The 17,008-nt window shown below is 49.8% G+C and overlaps 2 protein-coding genes across 2 annotated transcripts in view; one reads left to right on the forward strand and one right to left on the reverse strand.

The window, feature by feature from the left end:
• The window catches only part of PPP1R8 (protein phosphatase 1 regulatory subunit 8), a 28,205-nt gene extending 21,232 nt beyond the window's left edge, over positions 1 to 6,973 (forward strand). The window contains exons 6-9 of the mRNA XM_042022500.1: positions 144 to 364; positions 2,097 to 2,241; positions 3,357 to 3,421; positions 4,509 to 6,973. Coding sequence (XP_041878434.1) covers positions 144 to 364; positions 2,097 to 2,241; positions 3,357 to 3,421; positions 4,509 to 4,862 — 785 coding nt within the window. The 3' untranslated portion in view covers positions 4,863 to 6,973. The remainder of the gene's footprint in view (positions 1 to 143; positions 365 to 2,096; positions 2,242 to 3,356; positions 3,422 to 4,508) is intronic.
• Positions 5,395 to 16,742, reverse strand: SMPDL3B (sphingomyelin phosphodiesterase acid like 3B). The gene is made up of 6 exons (XM_042022501.1): positions 16,665 to 16,742; positions 14,448 to 14,591; positions 13,709 to 13,881; positions 13,383 to 13,563; positions 12,661 to 12,794; positions 5,395 to 11,605 (listed from the first exon to the last, which is right to left on the reverse strand). Exons 2-6 carry the CDS (start codon positions 14,569 to 14,571, stop codon positions 11,222 to 11,224), a joined length of 996 nt encoding a protein of 331 aa, XP_041878435.1. The 5' UTR covers positions 14,572 to 14,591; positions 16,665 to 16,742; the 3' UTR covers positions 5,395 to 11,221.
• Positions 16,743 to 17,008: the final 266 nt, after the last annotated feature.

Below are 17,008 nucleotides of genomic sequence, written 5' to 3' on the forward strand. Positions count from 1 at the left end.
GATGGTGGGTCTACACAGCTGATGCTTTCAGCAGTCACTCAGTGCCTTGTATCTTGGAACAATTGTTACAGTTTCTGAGATTCTCGAACTGGAATACCATGATCCCAAGCTCAACAGACTATTTTGCATTTTGATGTCCTCAGCACATGGCACATTCTTGGGTCATATCCGTTTGGAAGCTCACAAACCCCAACAGATCCCCATTGACTCCACGGTTTCATTTGGAGCCTCCACCCGTGCGTACACTCTGCGAGAGAAGCCGCAGACGCTGCCGTCAGCAGTGAAAGGGGACGAGAAGATGGGGGGTGAGGATGAGGAGCTCAAGGGTTTGCTGGGGCTGCCAGAGGAGGAGACAGAACTGGACGTGAGTATGATGGCACACTGCCTTGATGGCATTTCCAGCTAGGACAGCATTCTGCACTCATTTGCTTAGAGTCATGGAATCATTTAGGTTGGAAAAGACCTTTAAGATCATCAAGTCCATAAATCTAACACTACCAAACTGTTATGACCCACCCCTGAAGACAAGGTTAACTCAGGTTCTTGTTAATAGATCTCTTGGGGCAGATTGGAGTGAAACAATGCTGAATGACCAAAGTTTATAAATAAATATATATAGGGTTTATTTTAGAACCATTAGGTTGCAATGGAAAGGAGGTAGGTAGCCATTTTGGTTATAATTATCTATAATAATATAGAAAAATAAAATTATAAAAGTAACACTTAAGAAAATATATAACGAAAAGAAAGGATGTGAGTAGAAAGATCTCATCACCCGTGGGTCCAGCAACAAGACTTGATGTCCATTGGTTGAAGTCTTGATCCATGAGGGTGAGGAAAGCCCTCAAAACAGTTTAATGGCTTCCTCTGGGAAGGGGAAGTTTTACACTGTTTGTTGCAAGACTGTGGATCTCGTGCAGTCCTCTGGTGAAAGGTCCAGAAATGAGTTCTGGGGCACCTCGGGAGTCTTTGATGGTTTATGACCCTTCCAACACATGACCCTGCCTCTCACGTCAGCGCAGTTGAGCCAGTTATGCCCCATCAGAGGGAAGAAAACCTTCAGCTCTAAGTGGGAATGGGAATGTCCCGGTACCTTCCCCAGTGGGGGAGGGATCAGAGAGTTGGGGAGTGTAGTTTTACAACTGAGCCATTGTGTAAGGCAGGACATTGTCCTGATAAAAAGCACTATCCCACCTCACAGGATCTGCTTCTCATGGGCCTTTTCCCTTAATCTGGTTCAAAACCCAGCTTGTTGCTAAACACATATTGATTTGACATAGTCATCCTCTGGTGTTCATGCCCTCTGTGCCTGGGCTGTTCCTTTGTGCATCAAAGGAACAGCACCCACTGTGTTTGCAAATGGCCAGTTGTTTAAGCCATTGACATTTCAGTCTGTCACGCAGGCCCACAAGACCCTAAACCAAGTCCTTAAGCGCCATGTCTAAATGTCTTTTAAGTATCTCCAGGAACGGTGACCAAACAACTTCCCTGGGTAATACTTCCTTAGGTTCAGGTTCTTAATTTCTTGGCTTTGAAGATAGTCTGAGGTGCCTTCTGCTGTCAGATACACCCAAACCATCTTATCTGCAATGATAAACCTGTGATCATGCTGCTTCCCAGAATCATGGACCTAATAATCTTACTACTATGCCAGTGATCCTCTTACCAAGGTTTGCAGGGACGTGCTTTCCAGCTAACATTGCCCCAGGCTGGAGTGGTTTCCCACACTGTTTCCATGGCCAGATACCTGTGAATGCTGCCCTGTTCCCTAAGTTAGCTAATGAAGAGGGAGAGACAGTGTTTGTGGCATTCACAGATTGTGGATATGGAAAGGGACCTCTCAGAATCATCAACCAGCTCAAGAAGGGCCACCTGGAGTAGGCTGCCCAGGATTGTGCTCCATTCTAAGTATCTCTGCAGAGACCCTGCAGCCTCTCAGGGAAGCTCATTGCAGCCCTGAACCTCTGCTTGTTCCTCAGGGTCTGAAGTTGAAACTAAACAATGTCCTGTGGTCTCCTGATGTGCACAGTCATGTGATTAAGTCAGATTTCATACACTAGTTGCTGAAACTCTTTCGTTTCTAACTTTGCCATCAGAATCTGACAGAGTTTAATACAGCCCATAACAAAAGGATCTCCACACTGACTATTGAGGAAGGGAACTTGGACATCCAGAGGCCAAAGCGAAAACGGAAGAACTCCAGAGTGACGTTCAGTGATGATGATGAAATCATCAATCCAGGTAAGGAGTTTGCTTTAATCCTCAGCTGATGCCTTTCAGGACCTCCTTCCAGTATGCTTGTAGGGATTCCGCATGGTTGCATATGGATAAGGAGAAAAGAAATTTGGCAGTCAGTATTTGGGATCTGCTATTTCACAGAAGCTGCCACCATGTCTCACTGAAGTCTGTGACCTCTTTCTGTCTCTTCTGGTCTACCTGTAAAGTAACTGCATGCTCTGAGCAGGATGGGGATATCAGACTCCGCTTCATTGTTCAGTACTCCATCAGATACTGGAGAAATGTCATGGGTCCAAAAGGAGGAAGGTGGTTTACACTTTTGCCTTCTTTAGAATCTCAGTGGGAACAGGACTTGTTTGCTTTTCATCTGTCCTTTAATGCTTTCTTTACCTGTTGCCTCTGGGATGTCTTGAGCTCAGAGAGTTTTTGCTACTTTTCTGCACATCTGAACCAAGTCATCCCTAATCCTCATTCAAACTGATGCATTTGAGGATGTATCCAATTCCAAATTACTCTTTTTTTCTCCCTTAGCTCTTCTGTATTAATGGCATTCTTATCAATCATACCTTATACGGATAATATTCCTGTTAATAAGAGCAGCTAATTAATGGGCAGGCTCAGAACATCCTAATGCAAACACCAGTCATTCTCATCGCAAAAAAAAATAATTTTTCTGGACTTTCAAACACACTGACTGCTTCTGACTCCTGCTTCAAGGCCCCCCCAAGGACTTTAGGGACTGGCTGCTGTGCCTTTAGCACATGCAATGCCTTGTCAGCAGCAGCTTTCAGCCCAGACTCCAGCCTGTCTGATCCCAAACTGCCCATCTATCTGCTCCCATTCTCCATTTGAGGAAAAGCCTTCCATTCCTGGGAAAGCCAGGATGCCTGATGAGCCACCAGGAGACCAAGCCTCTGAGTGTTCCCCTGAGCCCTTCTCTTTATTTGGTCACACTTGTGCTTACTGGGAGCTGCTGGAGTGCTGGCTTTGGGAGAAGAAGGTCTGTTCCAGTTTTTCGTATAGATTCCTTTACCCCACAGAGGTTCTGTTTTTCCATGTGCTCACTAAAGGCATCACTGGTTGTGCTCACTGAAAGCATCGCTGTTCTTGCTTTGCAGAGGACGTGGACCCATCGGTGGGGCGGTTCCGGAACATGGTACAGACAGCAGTGGTCCCTGTTAAGGTACAGGGTGACTCCCTACTTTCTCATTAACACATTACTTTGATGAACTCACTTTATGATTTATAAATTGCACCTTAGAAACAGAATACTCCCATGTGGAAAGTGTTTCATTGTTAAGAAGAAGTCATGTGTGTGTTTCACAATTGTCTTTTTTAGCAAATTTGACCAATTCCCTTTGAACCCAGCTTTAGCTCTTTTCTTTAATAATACATGGGATCAATGGTTTTTTCCTCCCAAAAAGAAGCACTTTCTAGAAATTCAGTTCATTAGTTCCAGGCATCAGATAAAATTGTGGGAAATGTGGAAAATAGAAGGGAAAAATGAAAGTTTGTTTATTTAAATACTGTGTTCGACGTTTCATAAGTTTGTGTACTAGAACAAGCAGGTTTAGGCTTTGCTCCAAGATGAGTATGCTGACAGTGTTCTATTTAATTGGAATATGCAAGGAGGAAGAAAGATCTGCAGAACTTTAGAGCAGCTAAGCCACTGTGTAACAGCAGTTTCACTTGTTGCTGGTATAGACTAAATAACATCATGTGGAGAAGGATAATATTCCATAAACCCAGACTGCAGGAGAAGATTCCAATGATCAGGAGCAAAATTACCCCAGTCATCTAGAAGCTGCAGTTTCTTTCTGTGGGGGAGGGAAGGTTTGTGTTATAATGCTCTCAGGCACAGGGTGGGATTCTTGGGGTGTCTTCTGCAGGGCCAGGAGTTGGACTCGATGAGCCTTGTGGGTCCGTTCCAACTCAGGACATTCTGTGACCTACTCAGTCTTTGTTCAGGACAAGCTCAAGACTGGCAGGACTGTATAGGAAGTGAAGAGGTGCTCAGACTTCATCTAAGTTACACCTGAGTGTCAGCTTTTGACACCCTTCCTGCACTGTGCACCTCTAAAAGTTTATTGTTGTGGTTTTCAAGGGAACCCAGAAGAAACCTTGTAGGACAAAGACTGGGACATGATCTGTAAGCACTTTGTATGTGGCAGATTTAGGTGCCTTTTGGGGGAAATGGCCTTGGCACCCAGTTTAAATAGGTTGATGGTTCAGTGCATTGTGAATAACTGTTTAACTTCTTCTGTCTACAGAAGAAGCGCATGGAGAACGCGGGCTCACTGACCACAGATGACTCTGCGTCACGGCGCATGCAGAGCTTCCCCTACAGCGGAGGATTGTACGGGGGGCTGCCCCCCACCCACAATGAGGCAGGGTCACAGTCGCATGGCGTCCACGGGACCGCACTCATCGGGGGGCTGCCCATGCCCTACCCCAACCTTGCCCCCGACGTGGACTTGACTCCAGTTGTGCCCTCCACAGTGAACATGAACCCAGCTCCAAACCCCGCTGTCTTCAACCCTGAAGCTGTGAATGAACCCAAGAAGAAGAAATATGCCAAGGAGGCTTGGCCGGGCAAGAAGCCGACCCCGTCTCTGCTGATCTGAGGCTGGGTTGAGGGAGGGTGGGAGTTACCGGCTCCAGAAACTTTTCATGTGCGGTATCGTCTTTTTAAAATTTCAGTGTCCTAACCGATGTAATACCAAGATTGGAGGAGTGAAATATCCTTTAAAGATCCGTCTTCAAATGTTTTTATATGTCTGTTAAAAAAAAAAAAATACAGCTCCCATCTCCTTTTGAACCAAAACCCCTATAGCCTTTTCTTAGCCACCACTGTTCCAGAGATCTTTATGCTGCATTTGGATCCACAAGTGAAAGGGGCAATCACACAATTATCACTTACGGCATGACCCTGCAGGTCCATGTGTTTCAGTGCTGGGCTTGCTGTGGTGACACTGTTCGTGCTGGACATGCTCACAGCAAGGCAGCTCTGTCAGGAGGAAATGTTTGTGGGGCCAAGCCTTACAAAATCCCATTGGTAGGAGTTGTAAAACTTGCAGAATATAGGTCAGCTTTTATTTTTTTTTTATTTTCAAAACTCCACCAATGTGGGGCATTCTCTTTTTTTTTTTTTTTTTTAATAATGTTTGGCTACTAATTAGCTTGTTTTAATTTCCACATAAAACACTAGAGCATCCCATGAGTCATGAGTTGAGATGGATAAGCAACAGGTGGGTTCCTTAGCTTTGTTCTAGTGCTGCAGGATGGGGTCTGTGGGATGGATACAGGGTGCACGGATGGAGGGTCAGAGCGTCCAAAAGGAACAGGCACTGTCTGCACTGTGCCATGATGACTCCCCTGGATAACTCAGGGTGAAGTTAACACAGTGGAGTTTCTTTTAGACTCGGTAGCCCCTGTAACTTAAATAGTTTCATTTTTATTTGCAAACGGAATTTGTAAGCTTAGAGTATATGAGATTCAACAAGACAAAAAGCTGAGAGGACTGGCATGTTCCCCACACAAATATTTTGGCTGCTGGGAACAGCAGGTGAGAATCGAGTGCTACTGAGCGCCAGAATAGGAATTCCCAGTGGACTTGGGTTGTTGCTCAAGCCCTTTAGTTCCTTGGTTTTAGATATGAAAATGATTCACATATTCAGACACTGTGGTTGTACTTTACACAAGGTAAGGCCAGAGCTCTATTATTCTAAACTTTAGTCTGGATTTTTGTACACTCTCTAATGCAGTTCAGCTACAAGTCACATTCCTTTGCTGTTTGCAGGATCCAGGAAACATGCACCAAAATGAGAGCATGTACGTGGCTGTTCACTGTGTGCAGGACTGCAGCTACCTGGGGAAGTAGTGGCAGGTTGCTGGGGCAGGGCTGTGTTCCAGTGAGCTGGGGTACTGGATGGTGCTGGATCAGCGCTCTGTTCCTGTGAGCTGGGGCGCTGGATGCACCAGACCTGTTTCGGACAGGTGCTCCAAAATTTGTGTGAGGTCTGCTCCGCAGTGATTGCTTCTGTCATGTCCCTGAGGTGCCAGCCAGCAGCTGCCCAGCTCACAAGAGCCACGGCTTTGGAGACTGCTCTGTTCCCTCCCCACACCATCACATCTACTAGCTCAGACTATTCCTTGCGTGGATTCAGCACCTGCTCCATGATCCAGCTGCACTGCTCTGTGTTTAAGTTGCCATTGATGATTCAGCTGTTGGGCATTTGTTCTGCCTCCCAGTGCTCCTACAATAACTCAAAATCTTCCTCTCTTTAGTCTGGCCTGTAGGATTTTCATTTCCCAACCAGTTGCTTTCTGAAGGCAACTCTTTAGGGTAAGACTAGTCGGGACAAACAAAAGTTGAGCAGGTTTTCTTCTTTTTGTTTTGGGGCTTTTTTGTTTTATTTTGGGGGAAGGGGGTTGGGTTTGGGGTTGGTTTTTTGGGGTTTTTTTTTCAAGTGGCTCTTCGCAAGATTTTTCTTGACAAGGGAAACTTCACTGCTCGTTGTTTTTTAAAGCTCTTCTCCTCCCTGACTCTGAACCAGCTCTTACTATTTCAGAGTTTACAGGCCACAGCTGGCCAGGAGGGGACAGGAACATCGAGGGGCTTTGTACAGACATTTGTACACTTGTGTAATATGTAATAGGCCTTTTCACATTTCTGTTGAGCTTTTTACCTGTAACCTTTACTATGTTGTAAATTAAATGCAGATTTTGCCAGGTTGGAGAGTGTAGTGTGTTCATTCCAGTCTGCACCAGTACAGCTGAGACTGCCCATGTGCTGTGGACTCATGGGAGGATCCTGCCATGGCAAAGTGCTCTTCTCCCTGCAGGCCGTGTCCTTGGGCTGCCTCAGGCTGCAACTCCTAAAGCTGTCCCAGCTGCTTTGCTTGTGACCTGCTGTGCTGCCTCATGCTGCACTTTGGCACACAAGTGACACTTAATTAACAGTGGATTTTGAACAGTGGTTGCTTTTGTTTTCTGAGTCAAGTTTTATCTGGTTCAAGCATAATCCTCTTTTTAAGTTGTACTCCAGAGCCCAGCTCTGCTGCTCTCATTGCCCAGCCTGCTCCTCCAACAGAGCGTGGCTTTGGGCAGGCTGCAGGCACCATCCCCTGTCCCTGGATCTGCAGCCTGCCCTGGGCTCGCTGGGGACAGCTGCAGTGACAAACGGCAAAATGGGTACAGGTAACCACAGGGCCTGCAGTGTAGGGTTGAGAAGAACTCCCCAGCTTTGCTGAATTCAGTAATATTTAGGCTATACATAATTTTTTTCCCAATGCAGCAGCAGCTGGGGCAGGTGCATTTGCACTGCAGTGTCGACAGAAGGCTGTAGTTCACAGTTCATGTGCCAGCTGCTCACCTGCCACAGGCGGAAATAGCTGGAAGAAGTAAAGGTGTTCCCTCTGTGGTCTGACACTGTCAGTTTGGGTGTGTTCACCTCCTGTATTAAATGAAGGATTAAAAGGGAGGAAAGTTGCAGAATAATCTGAAGCCCTCTGCAGTGGGAATGCTGAGACGGAAACGAAGTGGAGACTAGTTTGCAGCTGAATCAATGAGCTAAAGAAAATGGTAGTAGTGTCCAGGAACATCTGTCCTTACAGAATTTCCTGGGTTATCACTGTAACCCCTCCTCCCCAGTTTGGAAGTATATAAATAAAGAAAGGGTGCAGCATCCAGCAGGCAGCCCAAGAGCTTGACGTGAGGTACCTCATGGACACTGAGGTACCAACACATCAGCCCCTGTGCTGACAAGCCTGAAAGCAGCACTTGTTGGGGTGGAGTTGAGATCTCCCTGGGGTCCTTCAGGAGAGCAGGAATAGCTTCCAGTGCAGAACAGGTGAAGTGTTGTAAGAGACGGTCTGAAGATCCCTCATCTGCCTCACGATCATCGTCGAGGACAGAGACTGAACACAGGAGTCCTGGCCTGGCTGAGGTGGGATGTCTGCCAAGTGTTACCTGCAGGTGTGCCCGCTGGGAACTGGTACGCATTCCTGAGGAAAATTAGTGCAGGTCCCGATGGACTGCGCCGTTCTTGCTGCCCAGGCGGGAAGGACTGCACTGAAGCGGAAAGGAATGACCTGTCCTGTCCCACCTGTCCTGTACACCTGTCCTGTACCTGTTTTCCCAAAACGACAGGCCCCATAACAATGGCTGTAGATTTCCCCCACCTCTTGGCCAGTTGCCCCTCGCTTCTGAAAAGGACTATAAAGGGACTTTCTGAAATAACTGAGCTTGAGATCTCCCCATGGAAAGCAGACAAATCTATTGGCAGAAGACCATGAGAACCTCGTCTCATCCGTTGGTAGCTATTCCCCCCTTTTTCTTCCTCTCTACTCCTTTTTGTTTGTCTTTATCTCTTTCTTTCTCTCCTCTATCGCATTACCGTGTTGTGGGCACTTAATAAAGGTGCACTGTTTTGATTAAAACTGAAATCCCTTGTGTCCTTTTGCACTCTGAGATCTATAAATGAACCATCACGACCCTTGCTTGTATTAGCGGATCATGACAAGTGTACACTTCTGCAATTACACCAAGAGCTTTGAAACCTCAATGGCACCAGGAGAGACGACATGACTGCAAGACATAGCTTGGGCCAAGCCAAGGACCTGGGGCTGTGCAATGGCTGGTGCTTGGCTCAGATGTCAAGTGCTGTTTTTTCAAAAGCAGGCAAATACAGTCAGATCATCTTTGATCTCAGAAGTCTCAATCTAGCAGTGGTAGGTAAAGGGGGAGCAGTGTTTCTGCTTTCACTTCTCAACACCACGTACAGGTCTTCACCCGTAGCAGCTGTGTGGTATCACTGGGCCTTACCTGCTGGCTGTGTGAGAGGGAATACTGGAGAAAGGGAGAATGTGAAATAAGAGCCTGGAGCGAGTTCAGGATCAACAACTGCAGGGTTTGGGTTGCAGTTGTTAAATGACCTTTCCTCAAATCTGTCATCTGTAAAGCAGTAAGAGGTATCTGACATTCCAGCATCACAATTAGTGCCTGAAACTAACCCTGATGCTTCTCCTGCCTCCCTCAGAGGAGAGCAGCAGCTTTCCAGAAGCACTGGTGGTGAATTTGGTTCTTTTGTTTTGTATGAATTTTCCAGAACTGATGTCCTTCTCAGAGAAGCTTTAAGAGACAAGCAGCTAAAGAGCATGAATCTCTGCTCTCCACCCCTTGTACACCCTTGCTGTCTCTCATCACAGAATCTGACAAACATCAGGGAAAGGTTTCAAGCACAGTTGCAGAATGGTAGCGGAGGGGAAGCCATAAATACTAAACCTTAAATACTGCCGGGGCCCACACAGGGCAGGTGTAGGCAGGCTGGCCCCAGAAAGGCCCACGGGTGAGAGTAGGGAGCTGGCACATGTCCCGGGGGCTGCTACCAGCATTCCTCATGTCGGCACACACTTCTCACGGGGGGGACAGAGTCACCCTACCCGCCCCTCTCTCCTGCACCCCCGGGCCCTCGGGGCCGGCCCCAGCATCTCTACGGGGTAACTCCCGTGCCCCGCGGGCGGCCCCCTCCCCGCAGCCGCAGCCCCCGGCGGTGCCTCGGGTGGGGAAGAGCCGCTCCGGCGCCATCCCGCGAAGCAGCCTCTACCCACTCGTCCCGCGGGGCCCCGCGCCCCGCACGGCTCTTGCAGCGGTTCTGCTACGCCGGGGCAGAGCCACCCCCAGCCCTGCAGCCCCGGACTCGCGTGTCCCCCGTAGTTCCTGCCCACGCTCGGAGGTGCTTCAGAACGAACCTGGTCTCAAAGCGGCCCGGTTGGGATCCGCCAGCTCAGTCCTCCCGCTGCAAACAGGAGGATTTCAAGACAAGCAACACCGGCAACTACCGCGTGTCTCCCACCGTTCCCTCTCAGACCTGCGTTTGCTCTAGAGAGCTCTGGCGACACAGAGCTGGAGGGGACAGGGCCGGGGGCTGCGAGCCCTGCAGCCCAGGAGCAGAGTGGGGTGTTCACAGCGAAGTGAGGTGTGTTCCTATGGGCAGTGAGGTACCAACACATCAGACCCTGCGCTGACAGGCCTGCAGTGCATCCCGGCCCTTAACTGGGTGTTCGAGCACCCATAGCACCGCTCCACACACACACTGAGGTGGTCCCAGGGCAAACACCAACGCCAGCAAAAAAAGCACGACTTACCCTCCCCGTCAGACCCCTGGGAGAGCCCAGAGCCACCTTCACACAGCACAGAGCACTCATCCTGCGCCCCCTCCACCCATACCTGGAGTCCAATACCAGCACTGTGTACTGGTTCCCTCCAGGGTCTTAGAGCAGCTGGCAAACCCAAGGCTGTAAATCACCACCTCAGATCTCACTGGCAAAGTGGCCCAGATCAGCTGCCAAGCCCAGCTGAGAGAGGGAAATCAGTGGAGGCGAGTGAAGAGAGCACAGAAGAGAGAGCGAAGAGAGCTATTTATGCTCAGCAACTGAGGGGGAAATAATTATCAGTACCTCATCTTCAGCACTGAAACACCAAAGTTTGCTGAAGTCCAGGCACTGCCACCCCACCTGGCTTTGCTCATAAGCCACAGGCTGCTGTGGAACAAAGCCACCATAACAAGATTTCCTGAGTCACCAGCTGTACAGACTTGCAGAAGTGTGTGCCAACATATGGAATGCTGGCAGCAGCCTCTGGAACATGTGGCAGCTCCCTACCCTCATCCGTTGCCAGTTCATGTCCACAGGGAGGCCTGGTCTTCATCTGATCTGTGAGGTTGCTCCAGCAGTCCCAGCAGAGGGGAGACAGACTACTCATTGCAATCAGTTTGGCGTAACAAGGCACTCAAAAACATTGCCCTTCACACATCAAGCTTATCTAGAAAATTTCAAATCAGCTTCACAGGGCTTTTAGTAAACATCAACAGTTTTGTCCTGGTTTCCAAGCAAGTTCTCAATGCCAAAACCACTGATTCACATCCAGTGTAGTGTGATCTCATGCCCTCCTCCCTTTCTCTTGCTCTTGGCCATCACAGCGCTCACTGAGGACTGAGAAATCCTAAGAACATGCAGAAAACCAAAAGCCAAACACTGCTGGCAGCAGAGGCAGAGCTGTTGGTTTTCACACACTCATTGTACTTTGTAAAATCAACTTCCCTGATGGCACACAGGTGATCCACACGGCATTCCTGCTTGCACGGCTCGAGGTCGTATCTGGCAGAGTTAAACTCATAGTACAGCTGCAGGTAGTGTGGGTCCCTCGAGATCCTCTCCAGCACCGTCTGCATGGAGCGGGCAGAGCCATCAGGGACCTGGAAGGCTTCTGTCAGCCTGTACTCTTCTTCCCACACTGGGAACTCTTCGTCCCATGGTGAGGCCATCAGGTTGGCACGAGTAAGGTTCAAGTAGTAGGTCACCATATCCTGAGAAGGAGAAAAACAGAATTGAAGAGACATCAGGACAAGATTGGCCCTGGAGTGAGACACTGGGCTGGGCTAGGCCCCCTCTGCAGCACTCCCCACTAAGGGCCCAGCTGCCACTGACAGGGCTTCCTACCAAGATGGGCACCTGGGAACACCTCAGGTGAAAGCCTCCAGAACCCACCCCAAACAGAGCCTGTTTCATAAGGGGTGAAGGGGTGGCTTTGCTCTGCTTGACTTTGATCTCCAAACATCAGAAACTTTGAGCCTGGCCTACTTCATACAACAGTTAGTTACTATCACCACTATCCAGCAGCAGAAGCAAGGGCTGCAGGAGTGTTACTTCCTGAGCAAAGTTATTTTCTCAGCTGTGAACAAACTGAAGAATAAAGTTTTTCACAACTTCTGTTCTCAGTCTCTTGCCCTTTTTTCTCTCCACTTCACTGGCTCCCCAGCCTTGCACAGCATATTTTAGCATTTACTTCTATGCTATAAACATGTAAACAGAGCAACTATAGAGAACTTCATCCACTACAAAGGAGGGCATAAGCACCCGTCCTTCACCTCCTGGCAAACAAGAGGTGGGAAACAGAAGCTGCCCCTACAATTCAGCTCAATTCAGATCCACTCCAAATGCATCATTTTAGCAAGTAGAGGGACACAAATAATTTTTCAGATGGGTTAAAGGTTTTGGAGAGGGTCTGACAAGTCTGTTATTACTCAAAGAGTAGTTCTGTGATCCACATTATCTGGGGAGCAAAACAAGTATCAAGGGAAACTCACTAAGGACATGAAGAACACCACAAAAACTGTCTGACCCTTCCCTGGGGAACTCATCCTAGCAGGATGCGCTGGCTGCCAGGGCCATGCTTTGACTCACTGACACTCTGACTAAATCTTTGTGTCAGACACAAGGCTGAAATATCATGGGTCAGAGTCCTCTCCCACACAGCCACTCAGTCCTGTGGACTCAGAAATACTGAAAAGCCCGTTCCAGCTACAGAGGGGAATTAAAGTTCTTCCAGAGCTGTGGTGTGGTGCACACAGGGATTCCCTACCAAGACCTGAAGGGTGTCCCGATCATAGTCGATCACCCGGATCCCAGGGTTGTTGGCTCCATTGCTCACTCCAGGTAATGTTGTTTTCCAGGGAGTCACTCCAGGGGCCAGGAACATGACATTGATTGGACTACCTTCACAGAAATGCAAAGCAAACCATGACTGGAGACCTTGGCTTGTCCCACACCATCTCCCCATCACAGTGAGCACCCTGGAGCAGATTGCGCTGCCAAAAGCACCTTTGTCACCAGCTCCTGGTACCACCACACAGACAAAGATTAACACATGGAACAGTACTGAGGACTGAGCACAGGGCTGCTGCAGCCAGGAGCGGGCTTTCCAATGCTGGCAAGGGCTTTGGCAGTGAGGGTGGCCAGGGAACGACACTCAGCAAAGGTGTCCACCCAGAGCACCCCACACACACACAGATTCAGCACTGCTCCCTCAGCAGTGCCCAAACCCCTCAAGAGGGAACAGGCAAGAAGTTGCCAGGCATTCAGGGGAAACAACAACATTTGAGGGAGAATGGGAAGGAGGGCAGGAGCTACAGATTGGGGATAGAGATGAGAACCATTGTTGCCTCTTGTTGCCCAAAGCATTTCAGAAGCTTTTGCTGGCTTCTTAGCTGCTTTCAGCCAACAGCCTCTGAAAACTCTCATGGACAGTGATTCTGAGAGCTGGCAGAGCCGTCACACAAGTGCTTGGGTGACCAGAACGGGTACCTGTGTCACTGTAGAACATGCGAAAGCTGTCCGTGTGATGGTGTCCAAAGAACTGGGCAGAGATCACCCTGTGGTGCTTCTGCACAATTCCCAGGTACCGCTCATTAAAGCCCCTCCGGAACCACGGCTTGCCCCGTTTCTTCTCAAAGAAGCCAGGGGGCACATGTCCCACAATGTAGACCTAGAGAAGAAAGAGCTGCCCTGAGCACAGAGCCCACGCTGCCCATGGAGCACCAGCCAGTTGTGACTGCACCCAGAGGGAGCAGAGCAGGAAGAGCTTCCAGGCTGGGGAGAAGCCCAGGTTGTTTATTCAGTCTTTTTAATACCATTTCATCTGCTCTAGAGGCGTTGGTCAGTGTTTCTTCCAGCCACTGGAACTGCCCCCCAGGATCCTCCTCACCAGCTGTCTCATCATTCTGGTCATAGTACAGGTTGGTGTTGAGGACAACCATCCGCCCCGTCATCCCTGGGCCAGGCAGCTTCTCGCTGTAGAAACCTCCTTAAAAATGCAACCGACGGAGAAAGAGCTGGAGGTCTGGTCACACTGGTGCCTGTGATCCCATATCCCTTTGTCTCCACCTCTCTCTGCTCTCCTTAGCAATAGCCACAGCAGGGTCACTGCCTGGAACAGTGCTCTGACCACTCCAGGATGTGGATTTGGAGTGACTCTTCCCTGTGTGTCTCTTGTAATTCTCGTGCCTCTCCCGAGGAAGGGAGAACTGAATGGGTACCATGGGCACACCAGGAGCTGGGAAGCTCTGGAGAGCCACAGCACTGCCTGCACCAGCTGCTACCTTTAAAGATATTTTTCCTCCCTCTGCAGGTCACCACTCTGCATTCCTTCCAGTAACTTGACAATGGCAGGAGAGACTAAAGTATAAAATAACTTCTCTTCTTGCAAGCAGAACTCTAAGACAGAAATCAGCATTAAATTGGACCCTACCTCTGCAACATGCTATGAATACTGTTGCTCTGAGCATAGAAGCAAGGAAAATTGTTCATGGTATTCCCCTACCCCTCCTCATATCCCCAGCATGCTCTAAACATGAGCCAGTGGTGCCAGACCTGCTCTGAAGAGAGGAAGGGAAGCATCACTCAGCCAGGACCGCCACAGTTCTGCTGTTTGGTTGTAGATCCTGTGCTCCTTCCCAGGAAACTGATTCTTGGGGTGGAAGTCATGATTGCCCATCGCTGCATAGACCTTAGTACCTGGAGACAGAGCAAAGGAGGCGCAGGGGAGGTCAGTGCTGCAGAGCTCCTCCAAGCTCCCCAAGGCACTCCTGGCCTTGGAAAGAGCAGCACAACCTAGAGCTTTGCCAAGGCCAGTCACCTTCCGTCCCTGGGGCCACACTGCCCGGGGGCACCACACAGCTCTGACCCGCCCTTGGGACAAGCCACCCACAGCCAAGTGACTGAGCTGTCACCAGCAGTGATACTCCTTGCCCCCTGCTGACACAGGTTATGTCTGAGAGTATCTTGCAGCCTTTTCTGCCTTAATGACTAATGACAGAAACCTTTCTTTTCCTCTCTCCTGAGTGAGCTAACCTGAAACATGATTGTGCATCAATGCTGTATGGCACAGCAAAATTGAGGCCACTGAAAGAACACAAACAAGTCCCAGTGACCACAGCCCTTCTGTGCCTTTCCTTGTCCCAGTTCTGTAATTTCTCCATCCTGGTTAGCCCTTCCCATGAGTCTCTGTGCCCTTCTCATCCCCGCAAATCCTACCTGGAAATGTCTCTTTTATCAGAAAAGTCAGATTTGCTATTATGTGCAGAACCTTTTCTTCTCCGAGCTGCTCATTGGGGACATGGGGAGTGTCATCTCTAGAAAAAGAGAAGCAGCACAGTCACTGTCTGGGACTAACAGGACCTGTGCTTACAGCAATGAGCAAGGCAGAGAAACTTGCCAACTCCTCTCTAGAAGAGAGTGCCTCCTGGAAGAGAAAGTTTACGCTTTTGTGTGCAGAAGTCAGTGCTATGTTGACTGGCCAAGACACTGAGGGAGTTTCAAGAAATTGCTCACAGGGAAAATGAACTCCACTCCAAACTTGCCAGAGTCAAGGAGTGTTCAGACAACGCTCTCAGGGATGCACAGGGTGGGATTGTTCAGGTGTCTGTGCAGGGCCAGGAGATGGAATCCATGATCCTTGTGGGTCCCTTCCAGCTCAGGATATTCTGTGATTCTATGATTCACTTTACCTTAAAACCCCTATGCACAAGGGTGTAAGGGGAGGCTCTCTCTGCCTTGGGGCGTGTCACAGGCACTAAAGCTGCCTGGAAATATTGCAAGGATCAGCACTTTGCAATCTGAGGGCATCTGACGTGCAATAATGAAGCAGAGCTGTTTGCACAACTGTGATCACCATTAAACAAGGGAATGCTTCCAGTAAGACAGCAATCTGCTCCACATCTGTGTTTGCACTAACGTGCTTACGGCATTTGTAGACGATGCTGGGCTGTCCACAAGCCCACTGGAGAGAGAAGAAGATTCAAAACCATGTCAAAGGACTGAGGAAAATTGCTTAAGGGGAAAAGAATACTCAATATAAGGTCACAAGGACCAATAACTACATCTAAGCAGGAACAGCCATCTGCAGGGACAGAAAATGAAAACATGAGACAGGCAATAGTCCTGCAAACTGGGACTGGAGGTTACAGCAAACTGAGGTTGCACTATCAGAAGAAAGACCATACACACAATCACCATGCAAAATAAAGTTTTGACCATCTGTAAGTGCTGTTGAGGCTTCCCATAGGACAGGGGACCCACCCCTGGAAGCCATACCAGGAGAGAACATCCTCCACTGGGGAGGTTCCTCTGACTCCTAAAGCAAAACTGCCCCTTCTTGAATCAGGTCTCCCAGGTGCCTCATAGCAGCCACAAGAAATGCTGCAAGCCTGGTTTACAATGCTCTCCTCCCACTCCTCTGACCGGCAGCACCGGACGCACAGACACACAGCCCACAGCTCCTTCCCCTGAGCATTGCAGTTACTCGGAGTCACTGGGGAGTCAGACACGGCTGGACAGGAGGCACAAAGGATGGACAGTGATCCTTTTGTCACCTCACTGCAACGAGCTTCTTACCAGTGTCGAGAGCCCTCGCTGGGGTTGTGCTCTTCTCCAAACCCCTGGTTTGCATTACGAGGCACATCCTCCCCTCTCCTTTTCAAAGCGGGGACCATGGAAAGAGCCCTGACACCCCACGAGCTCCCTATGGGCTCCACTGCCCTTCTCCCGCCTAGCCCTGGTGTCCCTCCAGGCGGACCCGGCCCCTCTTACCCGGTCCAGAGCACGAAGTCCGGCCTGGCCAGGCGGCCCTGCATGGCCCGGGCGGCCGAATCGAGCAGGCTCCAGGGCGCGTCGCACAGGTAGCTGCCCCACGGCCCGGCGGGCCCGGCCCGATCGCCGCCCGAGGGGCACGGCCGTCCCGCTGCCGCCGCCGCCTCGTACCCGGGGTCCCAGTGCAGATCCGTGAGGTGCCAGAACCTGCCGGAGCCGCCGCCCGCACCGGGCAGAGCCACGGCCAGCGGGCACAGCAAGAGCAGCACCACGAGCCGGCCCATGGGCTGCCGAGAACGCTGCCCTGACTGCGCTGCCCTGACTGCGCTGCCCTGACTGCGCTG

Source organism: Corvus kubaryi, unplaced genomic scaffold (genome assembly GCF_017639235.1).
Source record: "Corvus kubaryi isolate FWS band 111438036 unplaced genomic scaffold, C.kubaryi_AGA036_p1.0 37209, whole genome shotgun sequence".
Lineage (NCBI taxonomy): Eukaryota > Metazoa > Chordata > Aves > Passeriformes > Corvidae > Corvus > Corvus kubaryi.

Excerpts from the sequence above, each read along its gene's own strand:
- SMPDL3B (XM_042022501.1), bottom strand. The coding sequence starts at position 14,571 with ATGGGCAATCATGACTTCCACCCCAAGAATCAGTTTCCTGGGAAGGAG. Across the intron at positions 13,564-13,708 it reads CCTCTAGAGCAGATGAAATG|GTCTACATTGTGGGACATGT; the intron begins GTATTAAAAAGA and ends TTTCTTCTCTAG. Across the intron at positions 12,795-13,382 it reads CATGTTCTACAGTGACACAG|GTAGTCCAATCAATGTCATG; the intron begins GTACCCGTTCTG and ends ATTTCTGTGAAG.